The sequence below is a fragment of the Alligator mississippiensis genome, chromosome 1, assembly GCF_030867095.1.
Source record: "Alligator mississippiensis isolate rAllMis1 chromosome 1, rAllMis1, whole genome shotgun sequence".
Classification (NCBI taxonomy): Eukaryota; Metazoa; Chordata; order Crocodylia; family Alligatoridae; genus Alligator; species Alligator mississippiensis.
The window spans coordinates 246,094,576-246,116,451 of record NC_081824.1 but is presented as its reverse complement, the minus strand read 5'-3'; the positions used below and the strand labels follow the sequence as shown (position 1 = coordinate 246,116,451).

The following is a 21,876-nucleotide window of genomic DNA, read 5'->3' as shown; positions in this document are numbered from 1 at the left end:
AGACTATTTAAATTATACGTTTTACATACTATGAATATATTATCCTTGAACGGTCCTAAAAGTAAGTTTTAACTTTCTGCTTTTGTACAGTATATGAAAAAAACTCTTGAAAAGTGGAAAAAGCTGATTTTTCACAGGCCCTAAACAACCTGCACCCCTCCAGGTCAAATTGACCCCTCAGAAAGCCATAAGTGTGCATCAGCTCTGAAGTCTACACACTAATGCATTTCCCAAATTTCTGAAAGCAGAGCCCTCTGCTGATAAAAACCAAACCAAAAAAAACCAAACCTTTCCAATAGTAGTTGAGAAAGCTTCCAAACAAGTTCTTCAGGTCTCCACTCTTAAAATCGGGGATTCCCCAGTATTTTGGGAAATGCAACTCTACTGGTTTACATGTATGAAGGGGGTTTATGATGAGACCTTTTCAGATACCAGTAGTTATGTGGACTAGATCTCCACTGTCATCCAAGTTTAAGGCGCATGAGTCATTCTTTTTTACATCTCTAATGAAAGCTCAGACAAACAAGACTGTAAAATGTTGCATATACTTTATTTAATGATAGACAAGCACAAGTGTAAACCAACACACATTTGACCACAACATTTGACCACAAAACAGCCAGACACATGGCCCCCACCTAGTCTGTAGCCCATAAAACTGGCAGTTGCTTCTTTCCACTGGGAATCCTATACCAGAGATTTTTTTCCCCCCCTATACACCAACTTATTTTACTGCTTCATATGTATTCATCTACACAGCATAACAGAGTTAGTGACAAGAAAAGAAGCGACCCAGGTGGTGTTTTACTTTGCAGGGAATTCTGTAATAGGATCTTGTGATTTCTCTGAGGTGCATGTTCCACAGAAAGGCCAGCACAGATGGAGTCAGAAATGTCCAGTGTGGTCAAGAAAACTTTCAACCAATCAGAAAAGGTTAAGGTAATGGGAGGGATAGATTACACAATGCAACAAACGTATAGTGCAGCACTTCTCAATACTATGCATGGACTGTATAAATATCTCTCCATCATACTCCAGTGTTTGGTCAGTGCTGAGTGTTACCACTGACCAAACCTGAACCATAACATTTTTAGTTAGCAAATATAGGTACAGTATGTTTATGCTGTCACTCTCCCAACTCACTTTTCATCATTATTAGTTCAGCTTTTCATCATTATTAGTTCAATTGTCAGCATTATTGTGTTTAAAACTTTTTGTTTTATAATTCCTAACACATTGAAAGTGGTGTAAGCCTGGAATACAGTATAGCATTAAAAATGACTTGTCTATGCAAATAGGTCCTAATTGTTTCCTTCCTTTGCCTTTTTCCTCAATTCACTGAATCATCTCTAAATATTTCCCTTTCCAAAGTTATCGTACCTACATTCTTTCCTTACCAACTTCACCCTTTTTATCCTGATCTGAAAGTCTGAGTGAAAACCAATCTATTCCTTCCCATACTCTAAAGTACTTGGGAATGGGGGGAAGGAGGGGGGAAGAAAAAGAATAAGTGCAAGCACTTCTTTGCCTCCCAGTGGCCACAAGCCTATAATTCATCCCTCATCTTAAATGATCCTAGGCATTATTTGTCTGGGAGTTAATTAGTCTTGAAAGAACTAGCCTCAGTTCTCTCCTCTAGTTAAAAAAAAATGACAGCAAAGCGCTTAATACTTTTAGATATTAAGTTAATCTTTTCCAAACATAAGGCTAAAGGTATATTCAAGATAAGCCACTTGCATCTTCACAAAACCTCCGAGGTAGGCATGTATCACTTCTATGGAGGACTGAGGCACAGAGAGGTTAAGTGACTTGCTGATAGTCACCCAATGAATCAGTGTCAGAGCAAATATTACTGTTTGCATTCCTGCCTTTCAGTCCCAGGCTCTACCTACCAGCCCATACTGCCCCACTAAAAGGGTAAGGTGAATCTTCAGAACAACAATAGCTGTCATTAAGATGCCTGTAGCTTTCTTTAAAATGTTATTGTCATCTTAAAAACTATTTTTTTTAAGTTTTAATTATTTTGGTTTTCCACTTAAAAAAATTAAATCTCATCAAGACGGGCCCACTCTACATTGCATATTTTAAATGCAAAGAGACAATAAGAAATACATGCTTGTTTACAAGATGATGACATTCAAATGTTTCCCATATCAGAATTATTGCTACCACCTTTGACTAGTAAATCAATTTAACAGAGGTATTTTTGCCACACCCAGCATTTGCTTCCTGTACTCTATTCAACCTAAGTAACGAAACTAAACCAATCGGTTTAACTTCCTGGTTTTCATGCCATAGCAGGAGTGTTTACTGTAATGCAGGGTAAGTGTTTCTAGCTACAAAACGGTACTGAGTTTGAACAGGATAATTAAAATGTAAATGAATGCATTGCTGTTCATAGTAAGATTTACAGCAGGACAAAAAAAGTTTCAGGCCTGGAACATTAGACAGTGTTCCTTTAAGGCTAGATAAACCCCTGCATCTCTTAAACTGTCAATCCTCATCCCATTTAGGAACTGGAATTTTGTTTGGTTTTGTTCTCTAAGAATCCCAGGAATTTAGCTGTTTGATTCTCAGAGCAGTATAATCAGTTTAAATTGGCACCAACTACATGGCATAGCTGCCAAAAAGGCAAAAGTACAAAGCATTTCCATAACCAAGCACTGTGTCAGCAGCACACCTAACCCATGGAAGACCCACAGATGCTAGTGGCACCTTGAGAGGCTGAGCTGACTGACCTCAGAGAAAATTGGTATTTGACAAACTTGCCACTGTGTAGCTTTTTGCTAACTTCTACCTGTCTCTTAGCTCCTAGCTAGCAGCTCCTAAACAAGGTAGCTTTTACCGTTCAGTAGTGTCTGACACTAATACTTTGCACATTGCTATTTTTAAGCTATTTGTGACTAAAAGACTTAATAGCCTCTTATAAGATATGTGGATTTAAAATTCAGAGAAAGTACTTACACAGGTTTGTCAGCTTGTACCCAATGAGCCAAGCAAGTTTTCTAAGGGAGAACTGAAGTTCAACCATACACACCACAGAGAAAAAAATCTTTTGTAGAAGAACCCTGTATAAAAATAGAGGCTTGATTCTGTGACTGATATTTGCCTTTTGATAGCAGGAGCAAAAATTTCTTCATGCAGAGCACTGGTAACGGAGGGTTCAGGCAACATACCAAATGTCTAAACTAAAAAGAGAACAAAAACTACTAGGGAGGGTGGGGAGTCTATTCTCCCGAGCCAATTAAGACTCCGGTTTATCATCAGTCTATTATTAATTTCAGATGCAGGTTTGAAATTAAAAAATAAAATAAAACACATTAGTGAAACCTGCCTGAAATTACATTTTAGGGCTACAGAAAAATTAGCCAAACTCTTTTTATTCCACAAATAGTGAAACCATGCCAATGGTAATCGTCATATGACCATATGGTCTCCAGAATGGGGGCCACTTCAAGTCCACATAAAGTCACACTGATTTAGATTCCATGCACGTGCTTTCTGGTGAAGGGGTAGGCTCAGGATCCACCTTCGCTGGGAATTCTAGCTTCTCACACACAGTCTCCTTTACAGGTAAGTATTGAGAAATTTCATTAGGCTCCGTGAACAGGGAAGGTGGAACATGCTAAGAAGCAAAAATATTTTAGTTAGCAGTGTGTAAATCATAAGATAAAGGAAGCTGCTCAAAGTCAAGTTTAAGGATCACAGTTCAACTCTCACTCGTGAAATTTTTAAGCATGTATACTCAAAAATCAGCTCTCTCCTTTTTGTTTACTCTATTACTTTAAATGCACTTGTAGCACTAAGTTCTGATGATAGCAGTACAATTCTTCATAGGGCTACAGAGCCCAACACAGCTATCAGTAAAGCTATCAGTAAAGTTACAGAACTCTGAACACACAAAGGGAGCAAAACCTGGTTCTAGAAAAGGTTGTTTTCAGACCAGAAGTGCACTAATTCTAAGAATTTAAAAGAGCAGGTCACATTCAAGCATCTTACACCAAGAATCAAGCAACTCAAAAAGACCAAGACATTTTATAAACTCGTTTCTCTGTAGGATCTTTGAGAGACAAAATAGCCACATTACTTACAAGAAGTTTGAAGGAAAAAGATATTCTGAGCTCACTCAATATAATTAAGTACTTATAAAGTAACTAGAAAAAAAGAGCACAGTCAAAAGCTGCTGGAATAAAGCCCACATTTCAGCCTGACCTAACGTGTGGGGCTGCTTATTGTTTCAAAGATTTAGAAACTCTGAAACCTTAAAAAACATTGAAGTTCTGAAATAATGAGTGAAAACTGTTTCCTCATTAATAAGCAGCTCTGCAAACTCTATTAAGGAGGTGAAAAAGCCATGTGTGTTCTGTATTTCTAACATAAAGCAGTAATAACAATTCCATAAGAGCTTAAATGAACATTTTGAAGAACAAAGAAGGGGAGAAACCAGCTCACTGACAGCTTTGTGGATTCAGGAACATGAATTTGGATTTATGGTAGACTGAATCAGACAGGCCAGCAACTACATCCTGTAAGGGTCAGTCTTATAGCACAGGGATCTTCAAGCATTAAAAACAAAGACTCAGAACTTCTCTGAAAGTTTGGCCCAAAGGTTCCTGTGTAGACTGAGGAAACAAGGTTGAGAGAGACTGAATCATCTAAGTCTCATGTAAGCTGCACAGTCAAAGGTGCAATCAGGAATGGAACTCAATAGTGATGACTGCTAATTCCAAATAATTGGACCTTTTACAGTCATTTTTGAAAGGGCTGTCCTGTTGCATACATGCACTTTTTAAAACTATAAGCCAAGTCAATTATACGACTTCTGAAAGGCATCTCAACGATGGGCATCAGTATATGCAAACAGGCAGTCTGTGAAATTCATTGCCACAAGAAACTGGAAGTACCTTATGTTGTGGCTAAATAATTCTATCAATAATTTAATATGTCTCCCCATTCAATCCACATCTCTTCGTAAAAGTAATCTGATTTTATGCATGACAGATTAACTGATCCTGAAACAGTACTACACAACTGGCCAGAAGAGTTTTGCCTCCCTGAAGATATCAAGCTAAGCAGAGTTCTGATCTGGTGTGGTGTTTCCTATGCCAGTCGTAAGACAATAAAATTAGTGCATGTAAAAAATGTATTTGAAAGGCAATACCTTTAAGCTTGACACTTTGCTTTCTCTAGATGTGTATTCTCGTATCATGTAGGATTTATCAGCCTAAGAAGAGAAGACAGGTGAAATAGTTACAAAAAATATCTCCTACTATTCTGTGCATTAGTAAACTTTGTAACTAAATTTAAACACATCTGAATTTGACTAACTGAAGAGTTTTATTCAGTACAAAGGCTTGAAAGTCAAGTCCATCATGATAGGGAGAGAAATACATTTAGTTAATTTTGATCTAGAAGTCATTTATCTGTATGACAAGAATTTAGTATGCTTGTTCATCTTTGGATGAAATTAAGTTATTGACATTCTAAGGGCACTGAAGGTGCTAGCAAGCAACATTCATGCCAGCAATACCTTCAATTTTACTTTATGCATCACATGAGATGCTGGGGCTCAAGTACAATGTCAGGAATTACTTGCATGTTGGTCTGGAAAAACACATCACAGAAATGTCCTCAAGCAGAGAGTAGTGTAGTATGCTCTAGGTGGCTGTTGAGTGACCTGCCACCAAAGGTGGCTGCCATCTCTCCTTTCAGGCTTTTTGGGAAACAGGTACACTGAATACAGCAGCCAGCCTTTACATACTAGTGGCAACAAAAGGAAGGTGACACCTCAGACAATTCCATATAATAAATCCCTGTCTCCAAATGCTTGATAACAGGCTTAGGGAGTTCCATGACTTGAGAGGTAGAAGACTCGTACTCTAAGGTAGCATCTCAAAGTGTGACTACAGTACGACAGATTCTAACTTCCATAGCAGGTTGCCATTTTGTCAAAACGTTGTCTTGCCATGGAGCTAGTAAGTTCAGCGTTCTCAATGACTAAATCAGATGACAGCACTAAATAATGTTGAATTAAGATCCTACAGCAAGTTGTTCCCAGTTCCCTTTCCAGCAACAGCTAACCTGTCCCAGTAGTCCCATAGTTTTCTACCTAGTACAGGGGTGGGCAATTATTTTCGGCAGAGGGCCACTTAATGAGGTTTGGTGACCTGTTGAGGGCTGCAAAGGGAGCCCCGCCCCTTGACGACTGCCCCATTCCCTGGTTGCCATCTTGGGACCAGAAATCCCACCCCTAACCCCTGACCTTTGTCACCAGAAATCCCTCCCCTTGCCCCTCTTTCTCCCCCAAAATATTCCTGGGGGGGAACCCCCCCAACCCTGCAACTCCCTCCATGGCACAGCTGCAGGTGGGGGCGCTAGTGCCTGGCTCTGACCAGCACTGCACATTGCAGAGAAGAGTGCAGCCCCTGCTGGGCTCTCTCTATCGCTGGCACTCCCCACACTCGCGTGGCACAGAAGGGAAGCCCCAGGTGCTGGAGCCAGCTGCCTTCCCTGCCCCAGCTGGCTCCAGTGCCTGGGGCTTCCCTCCCATACAGGCGGCCCAGTGGGGGCTGATGTGCAGCGCTGGCCAGAGCCAGGTACCAGCGCCAAGCATGAGTGCCCCGCCTGCTGCTGCCCCTGCTGCCTGTCAGGGCTGCGCACCATTGGGGGAGTGTGGGAGGGGTCTCCCTACCCCCCACCCTCCCTCACACCCACACCCTGCCCAGCTGTGCTCTGCACTGCCCCTGCCCCACTGGGCATGGGCTCCACACTGCCACCAGCCCCACACTCCTGCCCAACTGCAGCCCTGCCACTGCGGCCCCAGCTTCCCTACCTGCTGCCCAGAGGGAACGGGAAGCCAGGGAAGTCTGCAGCAGCAGCCCCACCTGGTGATAGTGGGGGGCAGGTCCTTCTGCCCACAAGGGTGGGAGCGAGGCATAATAGGGTATGTTGAGGGTGGATGTAGGCACCTTGCAGACGGAAAGGCTGGGTGGGGTACAACTTGTTGGGGGGGAGCCAATCCTGGATGAAAGTGCCTGGCGGGCCGGATCCAGTCCCTGGGCCATATTTTGTCTACCCCCAACCAAGTATAATAGAAAGAGACCAACCACAACTTGCCTATGTATCTCAGAGTGCCTCAGAGACATGAATTAAGTTCCAACAGCCCATCAGGTAAGTTAGATATCAGAAACTGAAGCGAAAGGTAAATAAATTCCCCAAAAGTCACCACACAAAGTACGGAGAGCCGGGAACTCTGGCTCAGTTCTATATGCAAGTCCCTTAAACTCACTCCCTTCTCTGAAATAGGAAAATATGAGGCAAATAAAAAAAAGAGATGTGCGAATGTTGTTGAGAGTTGGAGGCTAGAAGAAAATAATAGAAAGAACAGTGTTGCACTATTCACTCCACATGCAATTCCTCCTTTTCCTTACCCTGTGGCCTGTCTGTTGAGATTATGAGTACTTCAGAGCAGGGAAAAGAGAGGGTACAGTTATCTGTCAGTATTTAGGCTCTTCCCTAATAGATCCATCTAATCTAATGAACTTGGATGTAAAGTTCAGCCACCTCCTATTCTTTCAAGTGTGAGTGCTGAACTGTTTCAACTTGTGCAGTTCCTCTGACAGGACGTAACAGTGAAAGCTGCTTCCTCCCAAGTGAAACATGAAAAACAGGTAAGACATGAACATTTACCTCATGATACAGCCTTGTATCATTCATCCTGATAAGCACACCATCAACTCGCAAGAAAAACCTCAACAACACAAAGAAGCTGGAAGGCATGACTCTCTGCAAAAAACAAGATAGTGCATATGACACATTGTGATATTTTACTGTGAAACCAACATGATATATTTAAATATTTAGATCAGAGATTAAAATATCTGAACTTGAGCTATTTTTTCTACAATGTTGTTTTTAAAAACAAATACCAAAAACTTTCCATCCTAAAGTCTAAAATTTAGGCTGAAGCATGGACATAGAGAAGATACATTAGCTAGCTGGGCACTAGACATCCTGGGCAGCCATTAAGCTTGTAATACAGGTTAGCATATTAGCCAGGCCTCATACCTGCATCAAAAAGAGAGAGAAATCCCACAGTATTACTGTATTTACTTGCACACCTCATGCATCTTTCCCCCACCCCATCTTCAAATCAGCCCTTCAGAATTAGGTTGTGTATTTTAAATGGGAAAGCTAATTTTTCTTTACAAGCAGGAACAGAAGCATGGTAGTGCTGTGCTTTAACAGCTGCCACTTTTTTGGGGCCCAGCAAGCAGAAGGGGCAGAGTCCAGGTATAGTCCTTTCACAGCTGCTAACCAATCTGCAGTAGCTATTGGCTGATCAACACAGCTTGCACCTAAAGGAGCAACGGAGCTGGCTCAGGGCAAGTGAACTGCTGCATGCAGTCAGCATTACCTTGATGAGGCGTGTAGTATGGAAACAGCATTTATTTACAGGAACTTATATAAAGAACTATTACAGTAATGAAGTAACAGCCTCCCGACTGACCTTGCAAGGGTCTGGAGCCTAGCCTTGTTGCTGTCCTGCCATACCAGGAAGTTCCTGCTGCCTCACCAAGACTGTTTTCTGGGATGCCACACTTCCTGGACAAATATGTTTCCAGGAGGACTAAATCCACGTCATACAGTTGGCCATGACTCTGGAAAAAACTCTTTTTCTCTATGTTCTGCCTTCCAAAAACAAGGTATGTGTCTTATTTGCGGCTGTGTGTATGCAAGGAAATATGGTAATTTAAGGGGATTCCACGATCTCCTACCAAAGAAATGAACGTTGGAATATTGGTGTTAATATTTCACACTTCTACTGCACTTACATATTCAAAGAGCAGAAAAAGACCCCCCTCTTCTGTAGCAAAAGCTATATCCTCTAGAAAAGACACAGCAAAACAGCAGAGGCCTTATGGGTTAGAGAAATCCTTCATCAAGGCAGGACTAAAGGGGATGTGACTCTTACGTATGGTGGTAATGTCAACTTCATTACTTAAACTGAAAGAATTTTAAAATTTTAGTCTGTGCACTTTGCACTTTTAACTTCAACTTTACCTTGAAAGCAGTGTTATTCACGGGGATATATAGATGGGAAGTAATTCAACTCACTATTTTTACACTCAGACTTGAAACTCCATGATCATGAAGCTCATCTTCAAAAAGGAGAACTTCTTCAAAAAACATTATCTGTTCCCTGGCTTTCAATTTCTCTGTGTCTATATGGTCTGTTGTAGGAACGACCTAAAAAAGCAAGTTAGAATATCAAGGGGATGTTAAAAGACTGCAGCTTGTCTTCTGCTGGAAACCCTTCATTCTCCAGTCCCCTACAGCAGGGGTGTCAAACTCACTTTGTACTTCAGGCCAGGTCTGGGTCATGGGGTTCCTTGAGAGCCGGATTCAGTCTGAGGCATGCAGAAACAGCAGCAGTGGCAGCTCCAGCTCTGACCTAGAGCATGCAGCAGAGATAGCAGCAGCTTGGACTCTGACCTGGGGCATGCTGGGGGGCTCCATCGCCCACCACATGCTCCATGCAGGAGCCAGAGCTGCAGCTCCATCTGCTGCAGCAATAGGCCTACCTCCAGCTCCAGCATGAGGCACACAGTGGGGGCTGTCAGCCAGGGAGATAGTCTGTCGCTACTGCTGTAGCCCCGTGTCAGCTCTCACTCACTGTCCTGCCACTGATAGGCATGTCCATCAGGCCCAAGGGCCCCAGATTCTGCAGCAGAGGACATGACCCTGGACATACCCCCAATTTTCAATGGCCTTGCCAGACCAGACAGATTGGCTTCATGAGCATTATGTTTGACACCCTTGCCCTAGAGTAAATAATCTTTAATTTTTACAATGCAGTCAAAGACCACCCTCACTCAAGCTTCTCACAAGAAAAGTTAAAACATTCCAAGAAAAAATATGTAACTGAGCAAGAAACTCTGTTTCAATGTCTCACATGCTGTCATCAGGCTGACTGAGGCAGGCTGAACGTGAGTTTTGCTGAACTTCATTTTAAAATAACAACTGTGACCAGTTTTGCCTGTGTTCTAGATTTCAAAACAATGGGGAAGTGCCAAGTCTACTACCATATATTTCTGAAGACTTTTTGTATAAATAAGGTTGTAACTAACATAGCTTTGCCTCAAATTCTAGGACATTATGCAGATCCAATGATCCTGTTCCTTCCTTTTAATTTCACTGAAATGTTGGGTGTCTTATCCTTTTCCACATTCCGCTCTACATGCACATTTGAAGCTGCCTCTATCTTTCAAAGGTATCACACTCAGAGACACTGAGCCAACCACAGATACTACAAAATGTTGCAAGTGTTTTATAATAATCTTAGAAGATTAAACAGAACTATATGTCTACAAGGGGAAGACTGTTTAAGGTGAAAAAGACACCGGAAAATTCAAGGTTAATTTAAATTGGTTATGACGTAATAGGGAGGGGTTGTGACAGAAAAGCCATGAGAACAGTTTTCACTGTACACAAACTCAGAACCACTAACAACCAAATCTAGGATCACAGCCAACTGGTAAGCTGCGCAGGGTTAGGGTATCACCGAATCATGAGAGACCATTAGCTTAAGTGTAACTGGGGAGTCCCAGGCTCTGGGAGGGAGTGAAGGATGTCCTTAAGCATTAAGGATAATTCCATATTTGTTCACGGAACAAATTCTTAAGATTTGTGGCCACTCAATTTTTACTACTAGATTTTGATTATTTGAACCATTCTTTGCTAAAAAAACCCCAAAAATCTAAAATAGACATTAGAAACACTCAGTATACCTTCAAGAGCAGAAGCTCTTTGAAACTATGCAAATTCACAATCTAGATATGCTTTAATTTTCAGTAAAACAATATACAAGTAGGTTTATCAAAGTACCATGCAATAAACATTTTAAATGAAGTCACCTTTAATTTTACAGCATCTCCTAGTAACGTTCCTTTGTAGTCCGTTGTGTAAGTCCAGTCATATGGCTTAACAACTTCCTTAGTATGTTCAGCTTCAGTCCTCAACAAGGGAAAAGAATACACTACGCTGTTATAAATATTAACATTAAAATACCACACATGGAAGATGAATGCTATAGTGCCCACACTATTGTCCTTATTTTTTCTGTGCAGAAACTGTGACATCAGGCCCTACAGTGATTTTGAAGACTACTGCCCACTTTTCTAGAACTGTCCTGCTCCTAGGAGTGAAGACAGCATGATCTCAAATATGACATTTTCAGACACTGTACTCGGAAGTTTCAGCCTACCCTTTCACACAGGAAGGACATAGTGTGTTAGCAGAACATATCTGACATTAAAATCAATAGTACAGCTCTCCTTAGACATTAGGATAAATCCAAATCCTCTTTGCACCAAAAACAACTTGACGACTACAGAACCCTGAACCAACGTAAGTATATAACAAAAAACCTTCCAGCATTTAAAATTTTGAAGGTGACTTCAACTGGGGGACGTTAAAGGTCAATCTTGCACAACCAAGCCACTGAATTTTTCTGCCACTAATACTATTTGATAGAAATTAAGCATAGGTATGTTTAACATGATACAAATACTATGCTGACATACTCTGAATTAGCCACTTTGGGCACCAGAAGTAGTACAGTTCCATTAACACTTCATTGCACTAGTAGATATACCATAGGTGTGAAGTAAGACGCAACACTCGTAAGAAGCAGGCGGCACATATAATGAATTACTCCAGTTTTCTAGATGGGGATACCAGGGTACAGAAATGTTAAAAGACTTTAGATCTGAACGAATGAGTAAGAGAGAAAGCCAAATACCAAATGGCACTAAGAATCCTGGCATCATGCCCCTTCCTACTGCATGAATCAATGGCGATGGGTAGGGGGTGCACTGAGGGAACCGTGAACCCCCTGACTGGCCACACTCGCCGCTTAGGCGATGGGCAGGTAGGAGTGCCCCCCCCTGCAAGCGCCGCCCGATCGCTGCAGCCGCTTCCGAAAGAGGCTGCAGTGATCGGCCGCAGGGATCCCCCCCACTCTGGGCAGTGAGATCGGCCATGGGGGAACCCCGCCCCCTCCACCAGCAGTGAAATCGGGGTCCCCCCAGTCGACAGGATCGGCCGTGGGGGACTCCCTTTCCCCCCACTCCTGGTCGACAACACATGCCCCCCCAACTAAGGTGGCACCAGTCACCCATGGCATGAAGACTTCCCCAATTACTGCTTATAGCATCCGATGAAGTAGGTTGCTGGCTATGACAGCTCAAGTCTCTCTGAATCAGTTAACTTCTAAGATGCCAACCTGGCCTACCTGCTGCCAGTTATTGTGATGTTAATGCTCACCTGCTCTCTTGCCACTCCTCTGCACAAGCCACTTTGATCATGCCTTGGTAGTTATTTACACATTTTAATGCATCTGTTGCATTAAACTCAATTCCAAAGCCATAATCGTGCACAATTCTTAGGATGTTGTCCCCAAACATCATTTCTGGGAGGGAAGGCATATGCAATTCTTCAGCTAACCTGCATGAGAGATGGAGAGATTATTAAAACAGCCATCTAATATTTCCAGGACTTTGTATTATGCCAGCCAGACTTAGCTTGATTTAAGTGGTCTTGCCCCTAAATAAATAATAAACATTATTTAGGTAATGCCATCTTGAAATAAGATATGCACCATCAGCACATAATGCTCTGTGGAAACTTTGCATTTGCCCCCCATTTTGACAATTTGATATTTCTTGTAGGGACATCACCTGGGAAAGGCATTCATATTGCAAAGATACTCCAGTATCTCTCCCTCTACCTTGGTACTTCAAGAAATTGTCATAAATGAGGAAGCTCAGTTTAGCATCGCTTTAAAACAAGTTAAATTTGAGGCAGCTTTCAGAATATAGATTCATAGATGTTAGGGTCGGAAGGGACCTCAATAGATTATCGAGTCCGGCCCCCTGCATAGGCAGGAAAGAGTGTTGGGTCTAGATGACCCCAGCTAGATGCTTATCTAACCTCCTTTGAAGACCCCCAGGGTAGGGGAGAGCACCACTTCCCTTGGGAGCCCGTTCCAGACCTTGGCCACTCGAACTGTGAAGAAGTTCTTCCTAATGTCCAATCTAAATCTGCTCTCTGCTAGCTTGTGGCCATTATTTCTTGTAACCCCCGGGGGCGCCTTGGTGAATAAAACCTCACCAATTCCCTTCTGTGCCCCCGTGATGAACTTATAGGCAGCCACAAGGTCGCCTCTCAACCTTCTCTTGCAGAGGCTGAAAAGGTCCAGGTTCTCTAGTCTCTCCTCGTAGGGCTTGGTCTGCAAGCCCTTAACCATATGAGTGGCCCTTCTCTGGACTCTCTCCAGGTTATCCGCATCCCTCTTGAAGTGCGGCGCCCAGAATTGCACGCAGTACTCCAACTGCGGTCTGACCAGCGCCCAGTAGAGGGGAAGTATCACCTCCTTGGATCTATTCGTCATGCATCTGCTGATGCACGATAAAGTGCCATTGGCTTTTCTGATGGCTTCGTCACACTGCCGACTCATGTTCATCCTTTTCCACTTCCATGCCACCCAGCAGGTCATTTCCTAGGCAGTAGGTGTGCTGGACATTTTTCCTCCCTAGGTGCAGCACTTTGCATTTCTCCTTGTTGAACTGCATCCTGTTGTTTTCTGCCCACTTGTCCAACCTGTCCAGGTCTGCTTGCAGCTGTTCCCTGCCCTCCGGCGTGTCCACTTCTCCCCATAGCTTTGTGTCATCCGCAAACTTGGACAGAGTACATTTCACTCCCTCGTCCAAGTCGCTGATGAAGACATTAAAGAGTATCGGTCCAATGACCGAGCCCTGCGGGACCCCACTGCCCACACCCTTCCAGGTCAAAACTGACCCATCCACCACGACCGACCCATCTACCACGATAGAAACAGTTGCATTGGAACTGCTGTCTCAGAAGGCTTGGAGGGAACGTATTTTTATGTATATATTAGTAGAAATCAGGTTTTTCACTGGACTGGGCTTCTAATTCCACCTATTGTACTTCAAAGAGCACCACTTCTCCAATCAGCTGTGTGGGACTAGTGATGAGTTTCAGCTTATCAGAGAAGTAATGGCCTTCAAGGTAAAAGGCACAGGAAAGAGCCAAATAGCTCATCCTTAATTCGGCAGCCTGCCATGATTTAAAAGGTTTGTAAACCAGCCAAATGAGAATGATCTGGGGTCTACTGAATCATTTATACTAGGGCAAACCAAGAAGCTTCAACCACAAACTATAACCCCTTGAGGTAAGCACTGTTCAAACAGAAAATATAGTTAATCCCTTACACACTTTTTCTCAAAGCTTCTGCCTGACACCTTTTACTGCCTCCTCTACTTCTGCAAATTACATGCTATTTGCAAAGACACCACACAACAACACCTCCAATAGCTTTAAAATTCTCCCAACTCTAACTTCTCAGTTAAGAAAAACTAACATGAGTAAAAAGAAAAAAAGCAGACACAAAAAGTGTGAAATGTAGTACAAAAAAGATGAGATGGAAAAAGGTAAGAGAACCATATAAACACTGCAAATTTTAATGCTGGCAACATTTTTTTCCCCAGGAATCATTTGTGAGACAGACCTAAACAGGTGGATTAGGTTGATAACATTCCACAGAAATATAGGAATGGAAAGGAGCTTCATGAACCATTAAGTGCAATCCTGTGCATTGGCAGCCATTTATTAACTGAAGGAATGTCCAAAATCACCACTTCAAACCCTCAACTATAAGGACAAGGTGCAAAATCTGAAACATCAAACACTCTACAAAATGTCATAGGCAAAAGCAGGGGTGACCAGAGTGCGAAGACAGGGAAGGAATTGGTTAACATATGCTCAGAAGAACCTAGGAAAAGGACCATGTCTTGTGCTATGAAGCAAAGCAAAAACTCCAGTCCATGCCAAAAGGTTTGTTCCCACACTCCCTCTCAGAAGATAGTATAAACCACAGAAGTTTCCTGCAGGCCTGGGCTCAACAGATCATGCCACAACAGCCACCTCCTTGGCAGGAACTTGAACCCTGGATGCCCAGATTAAGTCTGAGGCTCTACCAACTGAGCTACCCCACACGGCACTCCACAGAATGCAAGTGCACTGTCTTAATTAAATGAAAAATAGTGATGGAGAATGAACCCCTAAATCTTAAACAGAAGAAATGCAGCACTGACAATATGCTGAGTGTCACTATTTCAACTAGTGCAACATTTCCAACTTGGAAGGACTACCCCTAGGGCAGAAGAGAGTTCTGTAGCCAAGACAAATTCAATCCTTTGCTTCCCTACTAAGGTTGTTAATGCTTTTTCTGATTTTGGCATTGCTTTGTTAAGAATAAGATTCTATTTTTGGTTATGTTCCCCATACTCTAATGCCCAAAGAATGAAAACACAAAATAGGAAGAAAAATAAAAAAGCCAGCCAACCAACCAACCAAACAAAAACAAACATTCATAGAAAGTGGATGTTTTAAAGTCTAAAATTGTTTCAGAGCAATGAAACTGAATAACTTGACTAATTCAGGTCACGTTTGTCATAGGGAACATGTAACAGCATTAAGACTTTTGTTTGCAATAAGTATTTCTGGATTCAATTTTACCTCCTCAAATCTTCAGTGCTTTTTCAATTTATCATTAAGACTCACATCCCATATGCCAGAAAATATTGTCTTGATTAGCCTCTCAGAATATGGGATTATTCATAGATTAAATAGAACGTAGGCTGGAAGGGACCTCAGAAGATCATCGGGTCCAGCCCCCCCTGCACCAAGCAGGAAAGACAACTGGGGTCAGGTGACCCCAGCAAGGTGACCATCCAGTCTCCTCTTGAAGATTTCCAGGGTAGGTGACTGCATCACCTCTGGAGGGAGCTTATTCCACAGTCAGGACACCCTAGCTGTGAAGTTTTTCCTAATGTTAAGTCTGAAACAGTCTTCCAGGAGTTTGTGACCATTGCTCCTGGTTTTTCCCACGGGTGCCCTGGTGAACGGTTGTTTACTGAGCCCTTGATGTACGCCTCTGATGTAGCGGTAAGCTGCTACCAAGTCCCCTTTCAGACTTCTCTTCTTCAGGCTGAAGAGTCTCAGGTCCCTCAGCCTTACCTCATATGGCTTGCTGTGAGAGTTTCTGATCATATGGGCGGCCCTTCTCTGGACTCTTTCGAGCTTTTCCACATCCTTGTTGAAGTGCGGCACCCAGAACTGGACGCAATACTCCAGCTGTAGTCTTACCAATGCCAAGCAGAGCGGAAGAATCCCTTCCTTAGTTTTGCTGGAGATGCACTGATTGATGCACGCCAGAGTATTATTTGCCCTGCTGACTACAGCGTCGCACTGCCAGCTCAGGTTCATACTGTGGTCAATTATGACTCCCACGTCTCTTTCATTCATAGACTGTTAGGGGCTGGAAGGGACCTTATAGACTATTGGGTCCAGTCCCCCTGCATGAGGTAGGAAAAGGCAACTGGGGTCAAGTGACCCCAGCGAGGTGACTGTTCAGTATCCTTTTGAAGATTTCCAGGGTAGGTGACTGCACCACCACTGGAGGGAGTTTATTCCACAGTCTGGACTGTGAAGGATTTTTTCCTGGAATTGAGCCTGAAGCAGCCTTCCAGGAGTTTGTATCCATTGCTTGATGTACTCCCCTGATGTAGCAGTAAGCCACTACCAAGTCCCCTTTCAGCCTTCTCTTCTGTAGTCTGAAAAGGCCCAAGTCTATCAGCCTCTCCTCGTATGGCTTGCCTTGCAAGTCCCTGATCATACGAATGGCTCTTCTCTGGACCCTCTCAAGTTTTCCCATGTCCTTGTTGAAGTGCAGTGCCCAGAACCAGAAACAGTACTCCAGCTGTGGTCTCAACAGGTGGGGGGTACAGTGGGAGTATCACTTCCTTTGTTTTGCATGAAATGCAATGGTTAATGCATGCCAGAGTGTTGTTTGCCCTGCTGGCTGCAGCACTTCACTGCCAATGGTCAGATGGCTAGTGCTGGTCAGATTGGCATTGCCAAGCCTGTAGGTGTGCTGGGGATTGTTCATCTCCAGGTGGAGCACTTTACATTTCTCAATGTTAAACCTCATCTGGTTCTGATCCACTCAACTTCCCAGCCTGTCTAGGTCTGCCCGGATCTGCAGCCCATCTTCAAGCATGATCACTCTTCCCCGTAACTTGGTGTCATCCACGAACTTGGCCAGTGAGCTCTTCACCCCGACATGCAAATCACTGATGAAGATGCTAAAAAGCACTAGTCACTTCTTGCCAAGACAACACAGCTCCATTCAGTAGAACTCTCTGGGTCCTACCCTGCAGCCAGCTTCCTATCCACCTGCCTGTCAAACAGTTAAGCCAATTTTCTAATGAGAACATCGTGGGATACCAGATCAAAAGCTTTTTGGAAGTCAAGGTATACAATGTTGATCTCCTCTCTCTTATCCAGATGGCAAGTTACCTGATCATAAAAGGAGATGAGGTTTGTAAGACAAGACCTGCCCACGACGAAGCCATTCTGTTTATTGTTCAAAATCCTACCTTTTGCAAGCATATCGCATATAGACTCCTTGATAAAGGTTTCCAGGATTTTCCCTGGGATAGAAGTTAGGCTAATTGGCCTACAGTTACTCGGCTCCTCCTTCCTTCCTTTCTTGAAGATAAGCATAATATTGGCGCTCTTCCAGTCCTCAGGGACCTCCCTGGAGTGCCACGAGTTTTGGAAGAGCTTTGCCACCAGTTCCGCAATTACTTTGGCCAACAACTACAGCACTCTTGGATGAAGTTCATCCAGGCCTGCTAATTTATGTCTAATTTTTTTAATTGGTCACACACCAGTTCTACAGCAATAGTAGGAAGGTGGTCATTCCTATCCTGCTCTTTTTGTACCCCATCTGGCACGTTTTTCCCCTTGGCCCTGTGAAAGACCAAAGCAAAGTAGTTATTCAGGAGTTCAGTTTTCTCCTGAGCACTGGTAACCAGCTGTCCTGAGCTACTGGGCAGCAGCCCCAAACTCCCATGTTTTCCTCCTGCTCCCTACATACCTAAAGGAGGACTTGTTGTTGTCCTTGATCCCTGTGGCTAATTTTAGTTCAGTTGCTGCCTTAGCCCTTCTAATCTGATCCTTACAAGTGTGGGCCATTGTTGTATGGTCCTTCTTGGGGCATGCCCCAAGCTTCCATTGTTTGTATGCCTCTTTCTTCTTTCCTAAGAGGACTGTGATTTCCCAGTTTAGTAGAGGTGCACCAATACACTGGCCTGATATCGGATTGGCCCTAATATAAAGAAGATTTAATACATTGGAAATTGGCCTGATAATTTGGCCAATAAGTGGCCCGTGCATGCGCGCTGTCACAGTGCAGCACAGCACAGGCAGCAAGGAGCACAACCTGGCAACATGGAGAGCTGCCTTCAGCTGGTAAGTCTGGTGTGGGGGAGGGGAAGAGAAAAGGCTTGGGGGGGGGGGGGGGGGCAGATCAAGACCCCTGCAGGGAAGGAGAAGGGGTGCTGGAGCTGGGCCAAGTGCTGCCCAGCTGGGGCAGGGCAGGAGCGGGACAGAGCTGCAATTTGTCTGGGGAGTGCAGGGGCAGCTCCCACCACCGCGCGCCACTCAGCCGGGAGCTGCTGGTCCAGTGGCTCGTATGGCACTTACCTGCTCAATCCCCCAGCTCATCCAGGGCACAAGGGGTGCGTGCACCCCGAATCTGTGTGGGGCAGGCTGGGGCTGTGCCACGCTCTTCCTGGATGGGCAGAGCTGGGAGGGGGCTATGGTGAATGCGTGGCTGCAGCAACCCCCCTCCCCCGCACCCCCCTCCCATCACAGTCCTGCCCCGCTGGGAAGAGCTTGGCGCAGCCCCAGCCTGCCCTGCACAGACCCAGAGGTACCTCCAACCCCGCCGTGCCCTCCCAGACGAGTCGCAAGATGAGCAGGTGAGTGCCAGATGAGCCACCGGATCAGCAGCTCCCAGCTGACCAGCGCATGGCAGTGGGAGCTGCCCCCGCAGCACTTCTCCTACTAGTGACCTGAGCTTGTTGAAATTTGCATTTTTGAAGTCCAAAACTTCAATCCCTCTGTTCTTCTGAAGTACCAAAATATTCCTCAAAAAAATCCTTGGGGGGGGGGGGACGGAAAATCAGCATGCCAGCCCAGGACTGCTCCAACCAGGCTAACGTGCTGCAGAGGGAGGGGCTGGTTGGGACACGAGGGTGCTTCTGTGTGCAGCTAGCCAGCAGGCAGCCATCTGACTCAGCATCTACATGCATGTGCTGCTGAGCAAGAATAAACTCTGCAAAAGGGTAGGACTTGTAAATACAAGTCCTACCCTGCTGCAGAGTTTCTTAGTTTCATGTGCCCTAATAGGGATGAACATGTAGATGCTGTGATGTTTACTGCACAGCTAATTAATCAACTATGCAGTAAATGTCTTATGTAGACCCACACCTGGTGAACTTGATCTGTTCCATCTAGAGGTGCACCAATACATCTAGACTGGCACCCTGTCCCCTCCCTCACTGCGGGGCACTGATCTGCCCTGCCCCCCCCTCCTCTTCTACCACATCACACTTACCAGCTGCAGGCAGCTGTATTGGAAACTGGATCGGTATCGGCCAAAATGCCTCCTTAAATATTGGCTATTGGTATTGGCCCCAAAAATCTCTATTGGTGCACACCTACCTTCATCTCCTCTAGCTATAATGGTTTTGCAGACATACTAAGTGAAGAACTGTAGCAAAAGTTACTTTGGGCATTCACTAAAGCAAAAAGCACTGTTATGCAAATGAATAGCATGCTTAAGAGAGATGTATGACGTGCAAGCGAATTCCAAAAATCAAAAACAATGTGAACAAAGATATGCATGAGTCGAGGCTATTTCTGGAAGATATCTTTTATTGGATCAACTGCATGCTTGGGACACACTCGCATAAGCTTTGCCTGTTCTGAAAGCTAGTGCATTGAATGAATACTATTAGCAAAAGGTCAAGAAAGGCTGTGGTCTGATATGAGGCCTTAAAACAATCACATTTAGTTACCACTAAGGTCCAATGCTGTTGGAAGCATCTGAACCATTTTCAGGGGTCAGTGATGTCTTTCCACTAGTGGCCTGGAATGACCCGGCTTGGTCTGAGGGAGGCTGGTGCTAGGACCCAGCTGTATCAAGGCGCAGGTGCAGGTGAGCCCATGGTGCCAAAGCTATGTGGCTCCGGGTTGGATCCAACAGCTCCATGGGCCAGACACTGACCATGATGCCAACCCCAGTTTAGACAGCTGTAAACAGCTATGGCCGGCTCTGACAGGGGCCTCACGCACCCATTTGTTCATGTTGTTTTTGATTTACAGATGCAGACCTAGCTGTGGCAAGGGGGCTGGGCCTATGAAACCCCAAGCAGCACCACAGATCCCAGGACCCCGGGGTCAGGGGGAACCAAAGCGGCCCTGCCCCTCACACCAAAACGCAGACTTGACTCATAGCAGGGGAGAGCCCCGACGCAACCTCCACTCATCTCAGCCCTTGGCCCTTGCGGTTCTCAGGCTCCACTGCTGTTTGTTTTTTCATTCTCCACAGCTCCCGCACTTGCCCTGGCCGCCACTGATCCTTCCCGGCAGCTGCCGCAGCCCCTCCGGGCCCGACCCTCAGCAAAAGGGCTGCCTCCTCCCCAGGAAACCCCACGGCGGGAGCGTCTATGGGCCCTCCTCACCCACCCCCGGAGAGACGGCAGCGCCCGCCCACCCGCCCGCCTCGCGCCGCCCCCACCTCTCCACCCGGGCCGACTTCATGATGTGGGTTCGGGCGGCGCTGAGCCTCCAGGGCCCGAAGGTGAAGTCGCGCCGGCTGCTCTGGAAGCCGGGGTGCATGGCGGCGGCGGCGCGGAAGACGAGGCAGCAGCCGGGCTGCAGCTGCAGAGCCACCGGAACCGTCCTCTTTGCCCCTGCTTCCGCTTCCGGAGTCACCAGAAGCTAGCATGGCAGCGCGCTTGTGGTGCTAGGCATCGGAAGAAAGAAAGGCGGAAGGAGGGGAAGTGGGGTTTCACGTGACACAGCCAGACTGAAGCTGCCGTGTTGGCCGCCATGTTGGGCCCCGTGACTGGCGTGGGGGGTGGTGCTGTCAGCTGAGGAGCCGGGGCGGGGCGGGGCGGGGCAGGGCTGGGAAGGGAGCGCCTGGGGTCAGGTGTTGCCTGCGGGACGGTCATTATCCTGTTTGCAGGATCATTTCCACCATTATTCGATGTACAGTATAATGCTAAAAGTGTTCAAAATGTAGGATGTAGGTTGTAGCCATGTTAGTCTAAGGACATAGGGTTTTCCAACAATTTAAGTTGGTCTAATAACAGAGATTAGATTCACCCAAAGACCCTTGTGTGCAAAATGTAGGATAACTTTTGAGGCAGTTAATTGATGCAGCACATGCAAAATCCAAGGCAGGCAAGCTGCTTTGGGTAGTTGTGATATCTTATGTCCGTAGACCAGTACAGCTACAACTAGCACCTGTGTAACAATACTAAATCCAAGGCACTCAGGGAGTCTTCACCATCTCTGGGGTCTGCTGTCAGCACTTCCTTGAGACTGCTGGCCTCAAAATGAAGAAATGCTTCCACCTGGATGAAGCAGTTTGCTGGCTACTTATAGTGAGCAATATGAAGTAAATTAGGAGGTGTATTTGCATACTTATTTGCACACTTTTTTTCCCCGTGTACAATCATTTTTCAGAAAATGCAATCATTTTGAGCTTCCAATACTAATATTGAAGGCCTGGCAACGGTGCTCATGTCTGAGCTGTGCCAGCCCCAGCACAGAGCCTGAATGAATGGCAGCCCTAGGCTAGCGGGACCAGGAGCTCATAAGCACACAAGCAGGGCCGTGCTGGGTTGGCCCGGTGGCGCAGCTAGCCGACCCTGG

At 45.1% G+C, this 21,876-nt stretch overlaps 1 protein-coding gene across 2 annotated transcripts; it reads right to left on the bottom strand.

Annotated features, from left to right (window-relative positions):
* Positions 1-531: 531 nt before the first annotated feature.
* TIPRL (TOR signaling pathway regulator) lies at positions 532-20,936 on the bottom strand. 2 transcript variants are annotated; one of them, XM_019476453.2, is made up of 7 exons: positions 20,735-20,936; positions 12,328-12,507; positions 10,917-11,016; positions 9,118-9,249; positions 7,690-7,785; positions 5,162-5,224; positions 532-3,625 (listed from the first exon to the last, which is right to left on the bottom strand). In XM_019476453.2, exons 1-7 carry the CDS (start codon positions 20,833-20,835, stop codon positions 3,470-3,472), a joined length of 828 nt encoding a protein of 275 aa, XP_019331998.1. In that variant the 5' UTR covers positions 20,836-20,936; the 3' UTR covers positions 532-3,469. The 2 variants fall into 2 exon arrangements, 1 of the variants encoding a protein (XP_019331998.1); XR_009458990.1 differs by lacking the exons at positions 532-3,625; positions 5,162-5,224 and adding an exon at positions 8,510-8,773 and having other exon boundaries at positions 7,699-7,785; positions 20,735-20,931.
* Positions 20,937-21,876: the final 940 nt, after the last annotated feature.